At 36.3% G+C, this 25,646-nt stretch overlaps 1 protein-coding gene across 1 annotated transcript in view; it reads left to right on the top strand.

The window, feature by feature from the left end:
- The window catches only part of LOC145670742 (vascular endothelial growth factor receptor 1-like), a 325,002-nt gene that overhangs the window by 131,986 nt on the left and 167,370 nt on the right, over nucleotides 1-25,646 (top strand). The window contains exons 4-6 of the mRNA XM_081739513.1: nucleotides 9,775-9,902; nucleotides 15,189-15,330; nucleotides 24,489-24,643. Coding sequence (XP_081595639.1) covers nucleotides 9,775-9,902; nucleotides 15,189-15,330; nucleotides 24,489-24,643 — 425 coding nt within the window. The remainder of the gene's footprint in view (nucleotides 1-9,774; nucleotides 9,903-15,188; nucleotides 15,331-24,488; nucleotides 24,644-25,646) is intronic.

Raw genomic sequence — 25,646 nt, 5'->3', positions numbered from 1 at the left:
ATAATTATCTTTTTTTCTTAAAATATTTAAGTTTTAAAATCTTAGACAAACTTCGCGAACACAAAAGATTAGTCTCAATTGGGCTCAATAACAACACGAATTCCCTGCTTTCAGTCGACATTTAATTTCTTCGTGAACTAGCTTCGAAAATATTATGTGATATTTTCACTTATCCATAATTTGTAGTATCACCATCACGGCGAATTTCCAAGTTTAATTTTGAGACCCCACGATACCATTTGTCATGTAAAGGAAGGTCTTGAAGGCATCGTACAGCTATAAATATTACTCTTTCAGCCATAGTTCTAGCAGACGATAACGACTTGGAGCACTGTTGGTAACTCTACAAGTGCAGGAATCTTTTATTATCATATGTATTAAAGTTGGTATGTGTAATTAGTTTATCTCTAATATGCACGATGTAAAATTATCTTTCGTTAAAGTGTGTATACTCTTTTAATGGACTCTGTACTTAGTGACCCGGTAGGTAGGGAAATGTTAGTATTCTAAGCTAAATAGTTAATATAAACGTGAGTTCTATTCTTAAGAGTCTTCATCCCGGCGAAATTAAAATACCGCTAATTTTACAGTAATTATGTGATATCTTCAAATAGATAAAAGATAATTGAAATATGAAACAAGAGCGCCCTAGACAATATTATTTTGCGTGAGGTACCGTTATCACAAGTCACCTAGTGGCTTTCCGTTTTCAGCTGTTTAGAAACGCGAAAATAAATGCCGATTTTCAAAATGGCTCGAAATCGAAAGCAGATGAGTCGTGATAACGGTTTTTCATCTAAAGTAATATTGCCTAGGGCGCTCTTGTTCCACCGATTATCTTTTATCTATTTGAACATATCACATAATTACTGTAAAATTAGGGGTATTTTAATTTCGCCGGGATGAAGACTCTTAACCGTTTGTAAGCTGCATATTGTGTACAATTTTCCCCTTATCTTGTTTATTTCTCACCCTGTAGTTTTTTTTCACATATGTGAGATATAGAGCATTTGAAAGGTGATGGAATGGCCTTTCGAACGGTATGCAGTAGTAGAGCGTTCACCTCTGGTGCATGGGGTGCCTGGTTCGATTCCATCTCGCGCCAAGTGAACTTTGTGGTCAAGGAACACCGTGGGTGTGGGTTTTCTCGGGGTTCTCCCGTTTCCTCCCACTTCCTTCATTCATTCATTTCTCATCATCGCCGTCTCCTTTAGTCTAACCAGCATAATCGTGGGACTTAAAAGATTTCATTTCATTTTTGACTTTTCTTTAAAATGTGCTGTTTGATATAATCTGGAGGCAAACCTAAGTTTCGGTAAAAGCAATTTTTCTAGTGATATTTTTTAAGTCAAATTGTCCTTCTTTTTGATTTTACAAACGTGGCAACCCTAATTTCACTACCGATTGAGCTCTCCTTCCCACTTTGCCTCTGAGACGAAGAATCCTCCCATTTTCAGAAGAACAGTTATCAAAAAGTAGGAAACTTTTGTCTGTATCTAAACGGAGAAGGCTTCTAGAAATCGAACATCTATCTGTCGCTGGCTGCACTGACACTGAAACTCCAAGAGCCTTTACTCATGTTTCGTACCCATGCCAAACTGGAAACAAAATCGAGGCTCATATTTTTCCCATTTAGGAATTTCGCCTCAAAAATCTTTGGTGTTAATTTCCTCCCTTGGCCTTTCTTGCATTTGGATTTACTTTTCTGAACCTCAACATTCGCAACACTTGAAATGCAAGAATGTAGATGTGAAGAATATTATATGATCAGATATTATCAGAATTGGTTGTTAAGCTACCTTCGCGTGAATTGATTGTACCTCATAATACATATCCAATACTTGGATCCATTTTTCGGATTCCATTTTTCTTAATATCCTTTTTTATTCCGTATGACTACAATAGTCTCAAGTATAAACAAATAAAAAAGAAACATTTATAATAATAAATAACAAAATAATAATAATACAAATTAAGGAATCACTTTCCCTTCACAATCTGGTAAAACTATTAGGCTTTTCGGGAGAAGAAAAAAATGAAATGATTTTTTTTTTTTTTTAAGTTTTACGTCACATGGTTATGCCGGCTAGGCTAAAGCAGACGGTGATTATGAAAAATGAAGGAGGTGAGGTGATTTTAGTTTAGCGTCCCTTTCAGCAGCGAGGCTAAATGAGACGTGGACCTACTGATTAACGTGGAATCCGAACCTCATGAGCTCCCGCCGGGAATCGAACCCGGGTCTCCCACGCCAAAGGCGCGTACGCTAACCGCTTAGCCACGAGGGAGCTGTGAGAAATGAAGGAAACGCTGGAATGGAGAAAGTGGGAGGAAACGGGAGAACTCCGAGAATACTCACGCACACGGTGTTTATCCAGCGCAAGGAAGCATGCGAAGTATTACTAACTATATGTATATACAGTGGCGCTATTCAGCCGGTTGGCGCCGGTTCGCTAGAAACGGTTGTTAAAACATTTCGAGTTCGCAGAACCGTTTGTAATACACAGAAATAGTGAAATTTAGTGTAAGAATTTGTTTCTAGAAATTCTTACAGCTACAGGGCTTAACATACGATCTCTCAGAACAAGATATAAGCATTTATTTCTTAATCTCAAATGCTCAGGTATTAAGAATGATAACTGGGATCACATGGGTGTAGTGGTAAGGGTTATTTATATTGAAACGTATACATACCATTATCAACAATTGTCAAACCATTGCAGGATTAAGGCCTTTCCAATAGTTTTTGACAACCATCTATCCTGGATAATTTGTTTTGAAGACATTCGCAGTGCTACCTAATTTCGTCACACTACCTTGTCACTTGTGATATCGACTAAAAATTCCCTGATTACCTTTTATGTTTTCTTTCTTTGTTTCCTAAAGAGGGTTCTCTTTCTCTCTCTCTCTCTCTCTCTCTCTCTTCTCTCTCTCTCTCTCTCTCTCTCTCTCTCTCTCTCTCTATATATATATATATATATATATATATATATATATATATATATATATATATATATATATATATATACACCGGGTGATTCAATAAGAACGTACCAGGCCTATATCGCAGCTAATACTGCACGTAGAGCCTTCAAACAAAAAATTGCATTACCAAATCCTATGTGTAGAATGCAATAAAAATAGTTGCGAGATCAGTGGCGTCTCGTGAATACCTCCAACGGGGGGCAACTTCAAAATTTGCAATGGAAAGTGGAACATCCTCGCACCATCTGACTTTCACCTAATAATACGACCGTGTTGCTGCCAACGAGGAAGAAATATGCCAAGGTGTTTCCTCTCGACGTTTCTCCCATTGTGCGCTTGTTTCAATGGAGGCACAACCAACCCCTGTTTTCATGTCAAATTTTGCAGATGACCCCCGTTGGAGATATTCACGATACGTCACTGGTGTCGCTACTATTTTTATTGCATTCTACACATACGATTTGGTAGTTCAATTGTTTGTTTGGCAGCTCTATGTGCATTATTAGCTGAGTTAAAGGCTGCTACGGGTAGTCAGATACAAGTCTGCAACAACGCCTCTAGTTTTATTGCATTCTACACATAGGATTTGGTAATGCAATTTTTGTTTGAAGGCTCTACGTGCAGTATTAGCTGCGATAAAGGCCTGGTACGTTCTTATTGAATCACCCGCTATATATATATATATATATATATATATATATATATATATATATATATATATATATATATATATATATATATATTAGGGAGGTCCTTAGTTTTCGATTTCCGAATTTCTTTGCTCCCAATCCTTAAATTGGTTCCATAGGGACCAAATTAATCTGTGAAAAAAATGGGCTCAATCGAAGAATATTTAACCGAGCTCCAAGCAACCTAAACATCTGAATGCATTTACAATGTATAGTATATGGCAAAAGTTTGTAATAAACTCTTGTAACTTTAAAATGGCTGAGGGAAAGGAATCATATCTTGGATAGATGTTGTAGAAGTAGATCCAAACCCGATACTGAGTAGTGACCGAGTTGAGGCACATGTTGACGTTCTCCATCTTGGATTCGGGCACAAAATTTTAAATAGAAATGACCTCGTATGATATATCATTTTGAGGTAGCTTTTAACGACAAACAGACGTCTGCCTTTATTTTCCACTTATCTCTGAACATGTAATAATTATCAACTATGGAAAATAAAAGCTCCGAAGTAACAAAACTTAATATTATGTGAGTTTATATCTCTGTACGGGCTGCAGATTTATAAGATTGTTGAATAGTTTCCCTTATTTGAATTAAACCATAAAGTAAAGAAAGAAATGCACATTCGTTTCTCTGCAGTGCAAGAAAAAGTAAATATGATTCTTTCCTAATCAATAATTTAAACAATATGTTCCAATTTATCTGTGAAAAAATTTGCTAACCATTTATGGTATCTGTCACCAGAAACTGCAGCATTTGCGTTCTTTGATGAAGTGCCACAACATGAGAAAGAAAAAAATGTTCTTAATATAAAAGGGAGTACAGAAGAATGTGATGCACAAAACCAAATAAAGCGATACTCTATAAATAGTGCAGAAGTCAACAGCTTCAGAGAAAAAGAATTCTCAGACTTCGTTTCCGCAGATTCCAAGACATGTCTCTCAAGATTTTCGATAAATACACATTTTCTGCAAACATGCCCGTCTACTTGGAAAGAAGATGTGAACTTTCAACATGTGTTGAATACATTGAAAAACATTGTGGTGGTGAATGGTGTTGCAGAGAGAGGTGTGAAATCGATACAAGAATACGGGAACATTTTAACAAAGGACGAAAAAGAGAAACAATACATATTGCAGATAGTCAGTGAACACAGAAAAAAGTATCCAGATGCTAGAAAAATTGGCTTAATGATGCAGTAGAATTTGGCTAGTTATCCACAGCCTTCAGCTTTCTTTTATTATCATTTTAAGCATTCATTATATTATTTATGTAATTTCATTTCATATAAATAATTTCAATATAGGCTGGTGTGTATTTCGACGGGATGTAATTATATAACAACATATATAATTATTTCCTTGTTACATGTATGTAATAATTTATTAATATTTCAGTAACCTATAAAGAAAAAAAATATTGAAAGATAATAAACTATTATTTCAAAGCTAAAAAGAATTAAATGACCAGAGATAAGTTGAAAATATAGGAAGATATGTTTTTATAATGAAAGGTTACCCAAAAACGATGTCACAAAACATCATTTCCATTTATAATTTTGGGTCCGAATACAAAATTGCGAACTTCAAAATGGCCGCCATCATGCTATTTCTCAGGGTCAGATGTGGATTACTTCCAATCCCTGTATCCAAGATTTGGTCCTTTTCCCTTCAGCCGCTTTAAAGTAAGAAAGGTTTATTCCAGACTTTTCCTATATATTAATATATTGGATATGCATTCAAACTTTAGGTCGCTTGGGGGTCGGTTAAATATTCTCCGATTGAGCCCATTTTTTTTTTCATGGATAAATTGGGTCTGACATGGAACCAATTTAGGCGTTGGGAGCAAAGAAATTCGGAAAAAATTTCGCCATGTAATTAAGGACCACCCTAAATATATATCATAATATATATATAATTATTAAGTAATAGTTCGCATGTTTACCTAGTAATTGATTCTCATACAGCCCTTTTTGTCGCTTTTCCTTCTCCAAGTGTTGTGATTGCCGAATGCTGAGTGACGCCATGTATACATAAGCTCCATAGCTTGTTTTTCCCGTTGCCTAGCAACCTCAGAAGTATTCTTGACACGTTCCGTCAGTGATCTGATTAACTGAAAGGCGCGTTCTGCTACATACTACCTGGAATACTTCCATCGAGGGCCGTTTTAAGTCTTGATTTCCAAATTTTCATCGACGAGCGTTTTGGGGAAAGGCATTTGCGAAGAGACGAAAGTTATTGAAGGAAATGTAGGAATCAGTGTTGCCATCAAATTCTTTTAAACAATCTTTAAATAATCGACTTTCCCAAATTTCCCTCAAGAACATTCCTTCCAATGACTCCATTACCACATACAGCACATCGTTGGAAAAGTCATCTCATCACTTTTTAAATGAGCTATATCTTTTTTTCTGTAGAATAACTACATGGTGGGAAATAAACAATCTAAAGTCAAAAATTGTTCACAACCTGTTGCTCATGAACCGTTAGGAATAGGATTAATGTTTATATGAGCTTTTTTTTTTTTTTTTTTGTTTACAATCATCCATACTACAATTTCCCAAAGTATTTCCACTTCTTCCCAGGACACAATGTAAGAATATACTGGGTATTCTGGGAATAAAATGACAAATTTCGCATATCTGTTCCTGGCCTCAATAAAACAAAAATGTTTATCTGGGACTTCGTCGGAAATTACAGAGATGAGGTCAATTCACGGTAATTAATGCGATTTGTCGTAGGGTGGTTACCTTAAAATTACCTCATCTTCGTAATTAGCCCTTTCTGTCAGAAGTCGTAGATACACTTTGAGGTCCTAAATACGTACCGTAAGACGGGGTACTTTGCACAAAATATGAAAAGAGTTTCACAGTCCTGTGTCGGTAAAACCATGAGCTGTAAAGAGAAAGTTTCAACTGCCACCGTAAGATGGCTATAATGTTGACGGTTAACATTAGTTCCAATTATCGGGAGGTTTAGTTGTTCTAGAGGTATGGAAAGCAGTCATTGTAAAGGCCGACAAAATTTGAAAGATATCACGTACAAGAATTTCCGTCAAAGTTAAGTCAGTTTCCTAGAATACTACTGTGTATAATCTGACTTTGACGCAATAGTTGAACTTAAAATGTGAAACGTTTTAAAGTCATAAAAAATGTAAAACTGGGAGAAGGCGGTTTCAGCCTCTACTCGGGGCTACTTTCCACCGGTCCAAAATACCGCTTAGATAAGAAATTATTACTACTGGAACCTCCTGCATTCTAAATTTAGTTAAATTTCCTATTTAGGTAGATGATGGAATGAATTTCTTGTTGGATTGGAAAATAAATTATGAACAGTGGCGGATCCAGAAAAAATGTTTGAGAGGGGCTCAACTAACAAAGGCTTCGTTTTTTAAAGAAATAACTAGACTTTTGGGTGGGCTCAAAGCTTATGCGCATAGGAATGACAAACATTAGATTTTTTAAAAAAAGAAATCATGCAAGGGCTTTACCCTGAAAGTCCCAAACTCCCGTTTGGGATGATATTCTTGGACATAAGGAATAACCAAGGGAAATCAGTTCACGGGGATTTTTTCTGTGCTTGAATTGACATTTTTGTGGGACATATGCTAAGCTTTTAAAATGTGGTTTCTGTGCCGGTACCAAAAAATACATAATTTTCTTTACAAATATTGGTAATTCATACGAAATATCGATACCGGTACCCTCATTGTAATATCAATATTTGTACAGTGCATGCAGTTTTGTGTAGAAAGTGAAATATATAAATACTGAAGGGATAATATTACACAGAAACTTTATGTTCGTATGTTGAACACACTTTTTTGTATGTTGTGCAACGTAACCCCAACTATGGAGTTACTTTGCACCAAAGTTTATATTTCAATAACTATGGTCATCCTGAATGTTTACTAACGAATTTGCATTAATGTTTTCCTTACATATCTAGCTATTATATGTTTAAAATACAGTGTGCTAAATCATTACGTTTGTAAGTTATATGCGATTTTCTTTAAAAGTCTTTAAATCTTGTGCAAAATAACACCGTCTTACGGTAAAATATGTGAAGTTTGTCGGTTTGTTCCCGGCAACCTGTATGTTTGCACAGGGTAGACCATTTACCTTGAAACGTTCTAGTAACATTTAAACTGATTGATAAAAAAATGTTAACATTTCCTATTGTGTAAATGCCGACAAACATTGACATACTCTGCAATATTATGAGATTAAGAGTACATCTAACCCAACATATAGTTATATTTTTTATTTATTTTGAAATGAGACTACGTCAGATTATTATACGTTTGAAATCTATATATTAAACGCAAACTAACAATATTACATTTACTATTCAGTGTTGCAAACTAAGGAAATGAAAAATGAAATGAAATATTCAAGTTTTACGCCCCACGCGTATGCTGGCTATGCTAAAGGAGAGGCTGATGATGAGAATGAATGAAAATGCTGCAATCAAGTAAGCGGGAGGAAATGGAAGAACCACGGGAAAACCCACGCACACGGTGTTTGTCCACTACAAAGTTCACTTGGCGCAAGTTGGGATCTAACCAAGATCCCTGTGGTCCAGAGGTGAAAGCTCTAACACTGAGCTACCGCGGTCCCTGCCAACTAAGGATGGTGCAGTTAATGTTTTTAAAAAGCTATTTTTCCTGTGAAGTTACCTTTCGATAAAAAAAGAAGTGGCATATTTTTCACTTTTTAAAAAATATTACATTATTTCTTTTCAGATTACCACTTAGCCTAAACACTATTCGAAGGATTTTAAACAAGTAGAAATATACTGTATCCTGAGGATATCACTTACAGTATTTATCATTACATACTATGAGAGCATAGTTCGAATCAACGGTGGAATGAGGGGGTATTTCACTATCTTTTGAAGTTATTTCCTGTTTATCGAACAAGTGGGGAAGGGTTGCCTTTCGACTGTATCCACGGTATTGACAAATATTCCTGTCATAGTAATTCATTACTTCTTCAGTCGAAACTAATCAGTCGTTGTTCGAAGATTGTGATTGTTTTATGTTTTGTGCTCTTTTAACCAAACCAAACTTTATTAAAAGTTGTAATTTTAACCACTTGGCTCTTTTTTTGTGGGCTTCAGCCGTTCTAGTGTTGCCACAAGACAAGACAGAAACATTCGAGACGAGACACGAGGCGAGATATCCTTTGCACGAGACGGAACGAGACAACTTGAAGTCTCGTCTCGTGTCAATACTACTTAAACACGTCATGTGTGAGTGATACCGGGCCTTGGTGATCACACTATCCGCGGAAGGAAGGAAGAAATGGGGAAAGAAGCACCCTGTGACCTGTATGTTAGGTACCATCCCGTCACTTCGTTGGTGTGAATGAGGAAATCCCAGGAAAAACCTTACTCAGGATGGCATGAAAAAGCTGTTACACCTCTCTGACCGAGTGTCCCCACCGGAAATTGAACCCGGGACCGCTCACACTAAAGGCGAGAGCGTTAGCTACGAGGATCTACATTACTTCAAATTTGTTTTTGAATATGCCTGTGATACTGTAGTGTGTGTAATTTGTAAACAGAGAATGTAAAATTAAATTAAATTTAGTAATGTAAGTACTCGTTTAACAGTAGATTTGGAATCTGAAAATAACCTATCGTAGTGTTATTTGAAAATAATCCAATTTTATGCAGGATTGTCAACACTGTTAATCATGTAGTATTGCAGAGAATGTCAAACAACGTCCTCTTGTTAACATCGATATTTCAGCGTTTTGTACTTATAAGTTACAAGAGAAATGGTCTGTCCTATGCTACTATCAATACCTATAATAATAACAATAATATAAATAATAAAAGTAATGAGAGTAATAATACAATAATACTAACAAATATATCACTAAGATAAAATATTGTTATTAAAATTATAGAAATAAATAAAATATAATTCTGATCAAGTGTTACTACAGTTTAAATCGTTGGCTGATCGAAATTGTATTTCACACTGTAATGTATAGCAAGATGGCTACCAGCTCATCGATTTAAGGCTGGGCAATCATAACCGGAAGTCGGTCATAACACATTCTAAGTGTGTACACATTCTTTACTCCTTACAGATCCCGTGAAGCTACTTGTTACCGAAGGTGTATATACTGGTGTTGTCCGTCAGTATGAAGATCTTGTAATTCCGTGCAAACCAACATTTCCTGATGTTCAGGTCGCTCTGTTCAAAGATAATAAACCTGTAAGTTCATTATTCATTTACACAAGTAGAAGTAGAAATATACAGCATAGTTAAAAAACTTGGCTTTCAGTTATAAACTTCCTCGACAATGGTGTCATGCTAAGTTACTAAAGTACATGAATTAGCAAAACAAACTGCGAAATCACATATGACGTCAATACCAAAGTTGTCCCGTTCCACTTCATAAATTTATCCAGTGACATATATTGGTTTGAGGGCTTGCACTACCACTACTAATCTTTATAACACCTGTACAACAATAATAACAATATTATTATTATTATTATTTAGAATTTAGTTTCCACGTTAATAAGTGTACTGTCTTCAAAATAAAAAATCTTAAAACACACTTTCATTTTATCAGGTAGATAAATATGATTTGTTCCTCACTAGGAACATTTATATTATCTTATTATACAATAAAAGACAAATTCTGACCAAAGCACATATTAACTAATAAATAATAGCGTTATAGTTTCGGCAAATTGACTTTGCCTTCATCAGACAGATTACCTTATTAGTATTACGGCATTTTATTAGTATTACAGAAAGACGATCACACATTTCTACATTCATTTACTGCATGAAATGTCCCTACATTTTGATTTTAATATGTGGTAACTCTACTCACCAGAGTATATAAAAATTGTGCGTGTAATAAAGAATGCTAAAATAGGCGATTAACCAGCGAAGGATCCTCAGTCTGTAAGAGTCTTGTCAACGAAACGCAAATAATGAATGAAGTATTTATAACAGCTATGCCAACTATCGCAAATTACTGTGGAACAAAATTTGCGTCGCGTTGACGCAAACTGCTACGTAACGAGACTCAGGATGTCCGAGATGATTCCCAGCGACCCCCAAAATGCGCTGTTATTACCCGTATAACTTCCCTTTACCCTTCGCACACGCCCAAGAAACCGAAAATTCTGTCGGCAATTGGTGCTACCTGGCAGCCCGTTCGTACGCTGTGGTTGAAGGTGGAGCGAAGGAGAATGCGCTCATAACTACACTACGTGGGACGCAAAACTTAAAGACTTCTTCCTGCAGTAACGAGAAAGTGGTTTCTGCTGCGTTTTCATATCGAAGGAAGCGAGACAGACTCCGTGCAAAGAAGCTAGTGTATGTTCCTAAATATATACAATTCTCAGAAACTTTTATATCATTGAAAGAAGATACTAAAGTAAAATTACCAATATAAATTAGTTTTTATTATAATAACTTTATTTTGCAATATTTTAGGTCAGACCCAGCAGCCCAAAAATCACGCCAATGCCTTTATCAGGTGATTGTTAGTTCACATTATACATTTGTAGACGTCATTTAGATCTTATGCTTCGAAGCTCCAATCTTCCTCGTACGACAAGACAAAACAAGCAACAGCTTCCTGTATGGCAAGGCAGAGATGAAGAAACGCGCAACAGATTGAGTTAAGCACAATCCCCCCAAAAATGGGAGTTCACTAATACAGAGATTGGACCTAGTTTGGCCGTTAAATTTCCAGACAACGTGGAGCTGCCAAAGTTTTGAGAAAATACTAAAGTAAAATTACCAATATAAAATAGTTTTTATTATAATAACTTTATTTTGCAATATTTTAGGTCAGACCCAGCAGCCCAAAAATTACGCCAATGCCTTTATCAGGTGATTGTTAGTTCACATTATACATTTGTAGACGTCATTTAGATCTTATGCTTCGAAGCTCCAATCTTCCTCGTACGACAAGACAAAACAAGCAACAGCTTCCTGTATGGCAAGGCAGAGATGAAGAAACGCGCAACAGATTGAGTTAAGCAGAATCCCCCCAAAAATGGGAGTTCACTAATACAGAGATTGGACCTAGTTTGGCCGTTAAATTTCCAGACAACGTAGAGCTGCCAAAGTTTTGAGAAAAGATTGACTCGTTACTAACAGAAAGGATTTTCCAAATGTGTTTATAGATCACACCACCACAACTCGCTTCAGTTATCAAGACCTTTTAGGTGAAGATGTTTTACAGTATATATACACATGGTGATCTTAACTGATTACTTTCGAAAGGAGCTACAATCACAGACATATATTATACGAACCTGCTGCGAAAGTTACTGGATGCTATCAAAACAGAGACTGACTTTGACCTCGAAAGGTATGTTGCTACTAGCGCACAATGCACCGACACACTTACCTTCGAGTGCTCATGTGGCTACGAACCTTTGTTTCACCCACAATATTTACCGATCTGGCTCCGTCCAATTACTTCCTCCTCACAAATAAGAAGATTCATTTGCAGGGAGGCGTTTTGGGTATGATGAATTGTTCATTCGTGCATTAGAAATCTTATTTACCTTCAACTTTACAGACTTTTTTGGAAGAAGAAAGTTCGCTGCCGTCATTTGAAAGATGAGAATCATTCCATGTATCGGAAATTTATTTTTGGCAAAAGTGCTTCTTTTGATGTGTTGTCTATTGTAACATAAGCTTAAACCACTTCTTCCAACTTCATTATTCTTGTATTCCAACTTTAAATGGTTGGTTGATGTGTAAGTTTCTTCGACTCTGGACTTTCATTTCGTTCCAAGAGTCTTTCCATTTAACTAGTTCAAGAAGTTCATAACTGTTAATGAATCAATAAATACTTTATACATTTCCCTTTCATCTACTTCATCTAATGGCTAATTGCACCTTTGTGCAGTCTCCTTCCAAATCAAAACTATTCAACTCTCTTCCGCCTTCTGTCAAATAATCCATTATATTCGAAGATGAACTTTCGCTGCATGCGAAGTGAATTAAGACTGGTGGAAAACCATTTTTGATTACTTAGCATACATTACCCCATTCGAAGGAAATTCCCACCATAAAATGTGTGTTTGTAGAGGACATATTGATCTTATTTTAAAGTTCAACGGCCACCGTCAACGACAGACAGATGTCAAGGTTGTCAGACAATAAGACAAGTATGGATCGTATTGTATGTCTACAATTTCAATGGGACACTAGCGAATGTCTATTGTATACACACGAGCAAAAGGGCATTGACACTTCCAATTTTTCACATCCTTCAACATTAGACAAACAACAATGCAGTTAAGATTGGCTGGTTGAGAATTAAGTAAGACGTTCTAGAAGTGCTCTAGTTTGTTCGAAAGATGTCAGTGTAACAAACAGCAAAAAGGAGAAAAATATCCATGCCTCTGCAACGAATAAAAAATCGGGTAGATGACATCGTTTAGTATCTACAAAGCGATTGATATCATGAGAAAGTCACAAAGAGATCTTATTTAACCTTAGATATACCGCGGAAAAGTCAATATTGGTCACACATTTATCTTATTTCACAGTTTACAATATTTTATAAAATCTCTGAACGTTTTACATTATTCCTTTCAATGTTTCCTTGAATTTTGTAACTCTTCAGTTTTAATATATGTGCGGAAACTTTATGAAAAAACTGTCATGTTATGCGGGGTGATTCGACTCTCAGCTTTGTTTTGCAAGAATTTCGTTTATCCGCAAATCCATCATAGTTTCTAATTTTTAATGTATTGTTCTTGTGTGACATTTATACATTAAAGCTAACAAGAATATTTTCGGTGTTGTATTTTTCGTTTCCAGTCTGTTTGGAAAATGCAATTGAAAACAAAAGGCAATCTGAGAAAGTAAAACCAAGATATGCAGTGTGTAAAGTTTAATTTGTGAACACTATTGCATGAATAGAAAACGTCATATGTTTCAAATATGACAAATAATAAAAATGTATATCTCTGACATCCCTTGCTATACTTTAAGTAATCGAGAACTGTAGTTTCGTGAAGAAGAATAAACAAAAAGGAACTAAAACATGAACGAATATAAATATGGATGAATTTCCTGATAATATTTCAATAAGATTTATTTCCACTCTCTTTTTCTCTGAGTTAATATTTGCATGATTCTTGCATCTCATCTCTAGATGGAGAACTTTGAGCAAAGGGAATTGCTCATTCACCTTCCGTGCAGCCATTATTTTATGCGAAAAAAATGTTACCTGGTGGGGAATCGAACTGAGGTTTTTCAGTTGGAAGTCCAGCACGGTACGATACTCCATAGATTACCCAAAACTTGTTTAATAACTGGTGTAATGTTTCTTTCTAAGACCAATAACACGAAAAAGGGATACTTCAGATCAATGAAGTTTCGAACTGCCCTGGTAATCCTCGTAGATGTTGTTTGTCCTTTCTCAACCAACGTTCGTAAATCGTCTCCGTGATAGAGGGGTCTGCACCTTATTAAAGATTCCTTGTTTAGTGTGAGAAGTCATTCTTTGATTCTTCACGAACGCTTTATAAAAAAAAATCTTTGACTTCAAAAGGATTTGAACCTATGTTGATTAGCTCTGAGGCATTTGATATGTTATCTATAGATGCAATATTTTTCACAACTTAAACTTAACACACTGCACATCTTGTTTCTACTTTCTTAGATTGCCTATTGTTTTCGATTGCATTTTCCAAACAGACAGGAAACCAGGAGTAAAAGTGGATCTGAAAGGGTAAGGGAACGCATGACGCCATGTCGTCTCCTGTACCTATCATTGCTCATTGTATTTTTTCTAGAAAATGGAGGGACGCCATATATATTTTCTGTAAGTGCCGGAAAGAAATTTCCCCGTATCCCTCCTCATTTTTACTCCTGTTAGAAACGAATAATGTAACACCGAAAAATATTCTTGTTAGCTTTAATGTATAAATGTCACACAAGAATAATGCACTAAAAATAGAAACTATGATGGATTTGCGGACGAAATTCTTGCTAAACAAAGCTGAGAGTCAAATCACCCCGCACAACATGATAGTTTTTGCATAAAATTTCAGTACATATATTAAAACTGAAAAGTTACAAAATTCAAGGTAACGTTGAAAGGAATAATGTAAAACATTCAGAGATTTTATAAAATATTGTAAACTTTGAAATAAAATAAATGTGTGACCATGTTGAGTTTTCCGTGGTATATCTAAGGTTAAGTAAGATCTTTTTGTGACTTTCTCATGATATCAATCGCTCTGTAGATACTAAATGGTGTCATCTACCCGATTTTTTATTCGTTGCAAAGGCATGGATATTTTTTCTTATTTGTCTTTTGCTACACTGACATCTTTCGAACAAACTAGAGCACTTCTAGAACGTCTTACTTAGTTCTCAACCAGCCAATCTTAACTGCATTGTTGTTTGTCTAAAGTTGAAGGATGTGAAAAATTGGAAGTGTCAATGCCCTTTTTTTTTCGTCTACATTTCACTTCAAATCCTTATTAATGCATTATATTTTAGGTGGAGAAGGAGTCTGTGAAATATGATCCAACGATAGGATTTACTTTTGAATCTGCAAATTTTACTCTCGGTGGACCCTATGAGTGTATAGCCAGCTACAATGGAACTTCCGAAAATATTACTACGCTTATAACCATTGAACGTATGTATTCTCTTTATTTATCATTCTATATTTTTGTTTGCATGTTTCTTAAATACAAGGTTTCTCGAAAAGCGAATGTTCAGTGAGAAAATTGAATAACAAGGACGGGGCATGGTATGCCCTGTGTCGTACGAGTATTATTGTACCGATTCATTTGGCCAAGGCCGTAAACATATTGCTTATTTACTTGTACGATAAAAACTACACTTTTAAGTTGATTTTCTGTTTGCTGTTTGTATCCTTCTCAAGGTGACGCACATACTACCAATAAAATCTACTGTGTGTCCGTAAAGTTGCGCAACCCAAAGTTTGATTGCGTATATCTTTTGAACCAAGAAGATAAAGAACTGAGACTTAAAACAAATGTAAGCGCGTTCTATGTAAATATTTTTGAGATCATGGCCAATGTTGAAATTTCTAACGTGAAGTAACAAAGGAAAGTGCCGAAAGTGTAAAATAGAAAAAGGTACAAAATGAAGAAAATAAATATTCAGCTCCAGAAAACGAATTTCTTACGGGTGAATCCCTGTGTATATGTGCAGTATGCATCGACAATGTTCCATTGGTGCGAAAATGTAACATAGTTGATGTAGTGTTGCCATGTAAAAAAGCTATTTAATGCAAGTTCCTAACTTTTTTTTTACGAAAGCGCGACCACTGCCAACACTGTTGTCATAAAATTACTGCAACAGGTGTGGTTTAGATTACTTAATGATGAGCAATGAGAATATGCACATAATTGATAACATGAGTTTGTATGCAAAAAATTACGATAAGAAAAATTACTCACCTACAGCTAGCAACTCACCGGTACAGCTGGTACTTTAAGATCGCTTCGCTGGCTTCCCTGTTATCTCCATATCAAAGCTATATACAGGATGTTTCGAAACAACACCGACAACGTTTAGGAGATGATTATTAACATTAAGATAAGGCAAAAGGTATAGACGAAATTGAATGTAGAAATGGCTTCCTATCGGCTCTATGATCAGCCAAGAAATTTGTCGGCAAAATACAAAAACAGCCGTAACCGAAGAACAAAATGTCAGGGATCGAAGTCCGGTTAAAGGTAATGTCCATTAACCTTAGTCCTAGATTCCATTAATGCACGATTGGAGGACGTGTCGACCGGAGCAAGGGTAACCGCAAAGAAAGTGGACAATTCCTCGGGTATTTTTTTTATCAAAAGTTGAAAAGGAGAGTAAACGACAGCCAAATACAAATTTTGAATAAAATCATAACACATGTTCGTTCATGTTAGAAGAATACTAGAATTCGCAAGAAGGAGAAATACATATTTTCATTAACCTATTTGTTCACAGTGAACTCTCGAAGGAACCAGCATCATTAAAATGGGCACATCATTTTGAGTGTATAACATCGATTACGAAGAGTATTGAAATCTGTCGAGAATCATTACTGGGTGACGAAACTTGGATGTACGAGTACGACCCTGAGATCAAGCAATGATCTTCACAGTGGAAGAGACCATCATCTCCACGATCGAAAAAGGTAGGTCAGGTCCGCAGCTCTACTAAGTCCATGCTCATCATGTTTTTCGAGATTGTGTTTCACGAATTCGTCCCTAGGGGGTAATAGCGAGTTCTACTGTCAGATTTTAAGGAATCTGAGGAAAGATATCCGGGAAAGAGACTTGATCTGTGGCGCGCGGAAAACTAGCTGCTTCGCGACGACAATACACCCTGTCATCGTGCTCTCCTCCCCGTGAGTTTCTCACCAAAAATAAGATAATCGCATTTCCACACCCACCCTACTCTCCAGATTTGACTCCTGCGGACTTCGCCATCGTCCCGAAGCTGAAGATCTAGCTGAAAGATCGCCTTTTGGGTACCACTGAAGTGATCCAGTGCGAATTGTAAAATGTGCTTGACACGCTTTGAAAAGAGGACTTCCAGGACATATTCCAGCAGTGATAGAGAAGCTAGGAACAGTGTATTGCAGTACAAGATGACTATTTTGAAGGTAATAGTGTGTAAATATAGATAAAGAAAGTACTTTCTTTTAAACTTTCTTGTAGTCTCGAAACTTTTTGATACTACCTCATCTCTTGTGTGGGAGTTCGCAACTTAAAAAAAATACCCCTTTACTTTACGAAAAAGACCATCGCTTTACCCAGGGATCGCCCCCCCCAGAAGAGGAAACATTTTTATTTTTTATATATAAATTAAATCCATCCCAGAGTTTGGAGCCCTTAAAAGTAGCATTATGACAACCCACCGCCCCCCCCCCCAGAAGTCGGTCCTGGATCCGCCCCTGGCTTTACCTACTTTCTCTGTTTTCTTATTCTTTATTGTAGAATCTATTCTTGATGGTGCTTACATTCCTCAACTAATGCGCTATTGAACGAAATCTTTGCATTCTCCATTGCGTTTGTGCCATGATTGTCTTTTCCCCTTTCACTCTTGAAAATACCCTGTTTGTTTGATAGCCGCATTTCAATCGCGAAGGTCTTCTACTCTTTATGCTCTAATACGTTTTCGATTTCCTGAAATATGTAAAGGTGAAATGAGTTCCTATACCAGTTTCTTCCGTTTAAAATACTTTTCACTGGATGTTTTATAGATTAAGAAATCGTTATTGTGACTCACTGAAGTAGTTAACATAACTACAGTTGACTACGTAGGTCTCGTAGAATTGATCTTAAAATCAGCGCCCGGGGCGAGGGTATACGACGGCGCCCTCGGACATATGAGTGAGGTCTACAGACCAGGCGCGAGGCGCTATCATGCCTGGCGCGAAGCGTAAGAAAATTTTCAAAAATAACCAGTTTTTCCTTGATTTTGCCCACTTTTTATCACTTTTCCTTCCATTTTATAGGTGTGCACATGCATTTTTCTAACATGAGTAACATTATATTACCACTTCCTAAAACTGGAAGAGGATTTAAGCACATACTAGTAATATTCCAAGTATTTTTCCTCTCTCTTTTTTCTTTCCTTCTTTTCTTTCGTCTTCCCGAATTTTGTGCCCGGGGCTGTCACCCCCTCACGGCACGGCACTGCTTAGAATGTCTGCTAAATGTTGTACATCGTAATGTGAAATACGCTAATACGAGGGCCGTGCAGTAAATATCGTAAAAGTTTAATGTCTAGATGTTATCAAATATGAAGTTGGGGTCCCGGGTTCGATCCCAGCCCCCGCCAAGTGAACTTTGTGGTGGACAAACACCGTGTGCGTGGGTTTTCTCGGGGTTCTCCCGTTTCCTCCCACTTTCTTCATTCCACCATTTCATTAATTACTCATCATCACCGTCTCCTTTAGCCTAACCGGCATAAATGTGGGACGTAAAACTCAAATATTTCATTTCATTTTTTTCAAATATGAAGTCACTTGTGCTATTTTTGCACGCAGTCCCTTGTTACTATAACATATTGTTTTTTCATTTGCTATAAGCTTCTTTGCTTTGGCAGCGTATTTGTACGTCCTTCCAATATTAGAAAATAGTCTAAATCACTTCGATATCCTGTGGGTAATAATGCTTACGATTCACGAAGCTACGTGGTATTTTATACACTATTCGTGCAATTTGCATTACTTTATAATAAACTAGGATAGTGGTTCTAAGTCGTTTGAACACTACGTCCGTTTTTGTTGACCGGATGCGACCTTTTTCGTCATTACAAATATTAACAACAATAATAACAAGAATTTTACGAATGATCCAAAAAAATTGGATGATCAAAAGATTGCGATCTTAGCCAATAATTAGTTTTTGGATCAGGGGCCACAAAATTTTTGAACGGCCCTTAAATTGAGTTTTCGTATCTTTACGGAATAAGCACATCATCCTGAGTTAAATGATAGTTTGAGTTTGGCTACACTATATGTAATTCTTCAGATATAAGGCATACAAGGAAATATATTGGATTTTTTAAATGCATTTTGGATGAGGGGTAACAAAATTTTTGAACGACCCCTAAATCGAGTTTTCGTATTTTTTACGGAATAAGCACATCCTACTGAGTTAAGTGATAGCTTGGGTTTGGCTACACTGTGTGTAATTCTCCAAATATAAGGCGTACAATTTTTGCCTGAAATATATTGGATTTTTTTGATCCAGAAAGTATTAAAAGCTTTATTAACTGAGACATATCAACAACCCGCCCACAATTCTCTAAAGGATCGCGACCTACCAGTTGTAAATATCTGACATAGAACAACGTTCTTTCCCTTTCCAGGCGAAGAAAACACTACGAATTCCGTATTTTTTAGTATCAATACTTTTGTATATTGATTTATTACGCACTGTATTTACTCAAGAGATACATCTATCGACATCAATGTTCTTCCTCTAAGGTGGAGGTACGGTGACTCAGTGATAAGAGCACTCAGTTCTGTTGCAAGGGGTCCTTGGTTCGATTTCAGACCATGATAGTTTGTAGTGAATAATATCGTGTCCGTGAGTTTTCTGGGGGGGGTCTCGTTTGCTTCTACACTCTCATCTACACAATGATTTTTTTGTAATAATTAGATTTCATTGGTCATCCGTCTCCATTACCCTAAAAGGCATGCCAGTGAGACGTTGAAGAATTGGTTTTATTTCATTATTTAATCTGAGAGTTCATTCTGTACTGAGACGCACTAGATTAATCAAACTTATGTAACTGTATCCTTTTGAATTCTGTGTTCTAACCTGAACAATTTACTATGAAATTTTTACTCGTTGAAACGTTGTATTTAGCTGTAGTTTACTTTCCTAATTCAGTTTTCAATAAAATATCCCAAGAATTATCAAATTTCTTTGGAGGTCACTTTTTCATCGCTCCAACATCACTTTCAATTATACAAAACTGAAAACAATGGATATTTCCATTTACCTGACTTTGATACGATATTTTGTTCTCTAGTTACTGCTGTTTCCGTATTTTTACGACAAATTTTCGGCTGATCATAACACCGAAAAGAAACATACATAGGCCTAGATTCAGATTGTCCTGTCTTGGTGTCAGTGATTACCTCCCAAATATTGTCAGTGTTGTTTAGAAACATCTTGCACACACGAAGCGTGACAATTAAGTTTGCGAACTTATTCTTTAAAAAAAAAAATCCTACATATTTCTAAATGCTACATGAACAAAAGACAAATGATTTGTCTGGATTTTAATCGAAATTTGGAAGCGGAAGAACAGTGTGATAACTTGCTCTTTCCCTCATTTAACTTTATATTCTAAATAGCTCTTTATGTTTCTCGAAAGAATCTATTTTATTTCAAAATAACGAATAAGGCCCGCTATACATTATAGGATAGATCCTGGGAAATCTCTTACGATTTGTCCTAGAGTCAAAATCTTAACGTGTATGGCATCAAATCGCATGTCATTTCCTGTGTACTGAACGATCCTATGAGATTTCTCTTGTTTAGAGTACGCTCTATTTCGGAAAGAAAATTCGTAAGATATTGATTTAAGCGACATCAGGTGAGAGAAAGTGAAAACAAAACAGTGAAAACACAACTGATGAGGTATCTTCTAATCGTGCAGGTTTACTTTAGATGTACCGCTCGAAATAATTGTTGAAAAATTATAATTTGTCACTGTTTCCTAAACGATTTGCGTTGACCGACATGAAAATATCTTACATAGCATAGATAAAATCCCTCAAGGAGACTATGAAAAGCAATTGTTGATAAATTACAATTCTTTTACGATTTGCGTACAAGTACAGGGCCGGATATATAGTATAAAAACTATAGTTCAAGAAACGCAAACCAAATTGTGTTAGGTGGTTTCTGGAAAGTACGAATGCTATCGAACCGACTTATTGCAGGGCGAAGCGGGGGCCGGAGCGTCAGCGAGTGGGTGCGAGCGAAGAAAGCAGGCGCATCACTGAATGTAGTGAAAACGAGTGGGTTTGGGCAATGGTACGAGTTTGAGTAGCATTTGTCATGGTATCGTGGTAGTAGCGCTCCACTTGTAAACATAAATTATAGCTTCTGTAAACTATACAGAAATACACCGGTGGTGGAAATTAGTATCACCGGTCATCTTTCATATGCACTCACTTAGGTAAATGTTTAGCAGAAGGGGTCCAGAAGTAGGCAACACATACAAAATTTACAGGAGAAATGGAAGATGCAAGTACTTAGACCTAACACAACCTAACCAAATCTGACCTAATGAAATTAACTAACTTAAACTAACCTAATATTAATAGAAGTAAGCGAATTTCTATCGCTTTTTGAAAATTGTGCTGGACCCATATACCAATATAATCTAACGTAACATAACCGTAACTAACCTGAACCAACCTACACTAAACTAATGTGAATAGAAACTACCGAAATTGTAACATTTCTTAGAAAAATTAGCTGGACTCTCTGCTAAATATTGTCTCTCACCTATTTTATCCGTCGTTAAAACATTTATAATGATTTTACACTAGTAACCCTACAGCTGTAAACATAAAATACAGGTGTATTATTTTGTATTTAATTATGTTGTTTGCAAAAAAAATTGTTATTTATAAATATGTCTTTTCATGCAAAGTATTAAATTTTACTTGTAAATCTTCTAAAATGTGGTGCGCCTAAAGTTTACCAGCACCCTTCTGACTTTTATGCTTTTTCCTTTTTTCTTTTCTTTTTCTTTCTTTTTTTATAGATGTATTCAATTTAACAATAAATGTCAGTAGGATGTGCAGTGTGCTTAGCATAATAATTCTTCAACTTTGTACTTTTATTAAATAGAACTACAGTTGATAAACGTCATTCGATCAGACAGGAAAACTCTTCACGTGTATGGCACAAAAGGGTAGGATTTCCTACAAGATATGTCATAACATTTTTCCGAAGATAAATCCTATGATATTTCCTAGGATTGATCTCGTAGTGTATAGCAGGCCTAACAAACGAAAATCAAATTGTTCCCTTTAGTTTTGAATCGTAGTTTGAAACTGAACGATTTTGATCATTGCTGTAAATCCGACATTCACTTTAAGGTGCATAAAAAACTAATAACGAACGCCTCACATAAACATGAACACAGCTGTGAGACTATCAAGGGTATAAAACCTCGTCGAGCTATTTATGCTGTTCTGCTAAATGTAAGAGTACGGTGGCAAGTTCGAGTGCCTTGCTTTCGGGCGTCTATGTATTATAATCAATAACTACGTTTAGTCATGTTGATGTGACAGATAACCTGGCGAAACGGTTATGAAACAGAACTTGATACCTAACTGTCGGGTTTCGTAAGTGTAATAAATAATAATAATAAATATAATCACGTATAGTCATGTTGATGTGACAGATAACCTGGCGAAACGGTTGTGAAACAGAACTTGATACCTAACTGTCTAGTTTCGTAAGTGTAATAAATAATATAATAAATAATCACGTATAGTCATGTTGATGTGACAGATAAGCTGGCGAAACGGTTGTGAAATATAATTTGATACCTAACTGTTGGGTTTTGTGTGTGTTATATTTAATAACACAGGTCTGCAACCAAAAAGCGGTTTGCATAAGTTTAGCTGATTTTTATGCTTCTGGGTGCACCGAAGTCGAAAATGACCCCGTTTCTTCCTGGGATGTCAAGTTTTTGCACAACTGAAATGTAACGTGGTCAAACAGGTAGCTGGAAATCGCTAAATTGCAAATGCATCACACGAAAATAAAAATGAACATGGTAGATTAAATGTATTTGTGCTCCCCGAAATATGAAAATACGTGTATATTGGTCCGGATGAGGATCACTGACACGTGTCGTAATGTGTCATGAATGAGAGTACGAAATTACAAAGAAAAACCAAAAACAATAAATCTGTTCATAAAACGAATTTAGTAAGATTACATCTTAGATTTGTAAAACGTTGGTAAGTAGTTTTGGCTACACTGTTTGTTGCTCAAATACTACGAGTACACGGGGTTTTGTTGGCCTTGATATTAGAAAGACAGTCATATCCGACAAAGACTTTATCAGGTCAATGACTCAAACTCAAAAAGAGGCTTGGGTTGCCTTTACTGTGGTCATCAAAACCTTTTTGGGAAACCGAAAGGACCCACAGTACAAGGAAATGGTGGAAAAATGTTGTACGCGTTCCAAAAGCTTGGTTGCTCTATGAGCTTAAAAGTCAATTTTCTCAACTCCCACCTTGACTACTTTCCTGACAATGTGGGAGCAGTGAGTGAAGAGCAGGGGAGCGTTTCCATCAAGATATCAAAGAAATGGAACGACTATATCAGGGGAACTGGAATGTTACGATGATGGAAGACTACTGCTGGATGTTGTTTAGGGATAATCCGGCAGCCACCTACAAAAGGACAAGCTCCAAACAAAGTTCGACTTTTTAAAAAAGACGATTTCACAAGTAATCTGATTGAGGGTGGTATTACTTTTTTGTCTTCACGTGTGTGCGTTTTCTGTACATTAATTTGTGTTACGCTGTTAATGGTGTTTCTGTAAATCGCATATTTGTGTTCATATTTTTGTTTAACAATGACCACCCGTTTGTTCGAATCCCAGAGGTCGCAGGACAGGACTGTTGTCATTCCTGGATTCAGCGCACCCCAATACATACGAATCAGTTAACTAAACCGAAACAGCTTAGCATTGTTTTATTTTTGCAGACCTGTGTAATCACTTCGATCGTCAAATGGATTTTGATACTTTACTGTTGGTCTTCGTATATCTTCGTGTGTAATCAATAATCACGTTTTTAGTCATGTTGATGTGATAGATAAGCTGGCGAAACGGTTGTGAAATAAAACTTAATACCTAACTGTTGGGTTTCGTATGTGTTATAATCAATAATCACTTCCGTCGTCAAATGGATTTTGATACTTTACTATAGGGTTTCGTATGTGTTGTAGTTAATAATCACGTTTAGTCATGTTGATGTGACAGATAAGCCGAAACGCTCTTCAAACAGATTTTAGTTAAAACAATATAGGCTATTAAATCGAAGAATATTTTTAAATTTGTACGAATGTTAGTTCTTACACGATTGTAAAATCGGTAATATTAAATGAAAATAAGTTTGACCAAGTTGTGTATGTAAGATAATATTGGTATCGGTAAAATACCGGTACTTGAACATTTCGGGTTTCCCAGACCTTCCTTAACGTTTCATTAAATGACTGGTGTTAGTTACGTAGCAAATTCAATTTAAGTGAAAAACTATAATTATATTTTATATTTCAGCTTACGCTGGAAGCATAGATAAACCAAAAATAAATGACAGCTTAGCTCGTAATGTGGTTATTGGAGGAGACTTAATTTTAACTTGTGAGGTGAGAGTTCGGCCTGCAATTACATTTGAGCTTCGATGGGTAATTCCCAACAGCAAGAGACAACAGGTGCGTATTTAGATTTGGATAAAAATTTTAGCACTAAGCTACTTATATTGACCTTGTGTTCTATTCGAAAGTGGTGATAGTTCTACCTCACGTACCCAAGTACCCAGGGTAGCTAGTAGGACTAGTAGGCCAGCAGAACAAAGACACACAGTAAAAAATGGTTGTGTTCATTCAAGTCAATTTTAACACAGGGCGGTAGTTCCAGCGTGACTACCACTACGCGGTGTTAGTTCAACACATATCCCGCCCTGTTGGCGTTTAACACAGGGGATGTGGTACGTCTTTAACACACAACCGGTGTTGAACCGTCGTTAATTAACCACAAAATTACTCCCCCAAAATATGTTAAATTGCCTATATGCGCAATGTGTTTATATTATGTTGAGTCTACGAAAACACTTTAAACAAGTAAAAAAAAAAACGTATTCCAGTGGCGAAGGGGCACGAACCACCAACCTTTCAATTACTAGCTGCGTGCTCTTCCGACTTGGCCACGGAGACGATTAAGAAAATCTTGCTTGTAGAGGGATAAATTATTGAGGTCTTTTGAATTTGGCTATTCAGAGTGCTTCTTTAAGCCGCGTATATTCGACAATAACCGTTCGGGATAAGATAAAATCTGCTCGCCATGATGTAGACCTAATTGTATAACAAAATGACGACTGTCTATTTATTTTATAGTTCTTCCATATTCACTTTCAAATGATCGGCGACAGTTGCCATCTAATAAAGTTGATGCGTTTGTTGCTTCTAGTACACAATCGCTTAGAAAAAGAAGCAATAAATGCATCAAATGTGGGATATGAATTTAGAACACCTAAATGGCATATGCCTAGCACATCTTGTGCTGATAGGGTTTCTTCAGAAACATTATGTAAAACAATTGAAAACACGTCGCGCGGTTTGCATTTTGAAATTTTGCGTATACCTGGATTTGTTTAAGTATTTCTTTCTACTGTGTTTGTCTGTAGTTTCCATTCATAAGCCTTTATAATTAGATGCC

The sequence above is a fragment of the Thermobia domestica genome, chromosome 14 (assembly GCF_964235325.1).
Source record: "Thermobia domestica chromosome 14, izTheDome1.hap1.1, whole genome shotgun sequence".
NCBI classification, from domain to species: Eukaryota; Metazoa; Arthropoda; class Insecta; order Zygentoma; family Lepismatidae; genus Thermobia; species Thermobia domestica.
This window is presented reverse-complemented; position numbering and strand designations above follow the sequence as displayed.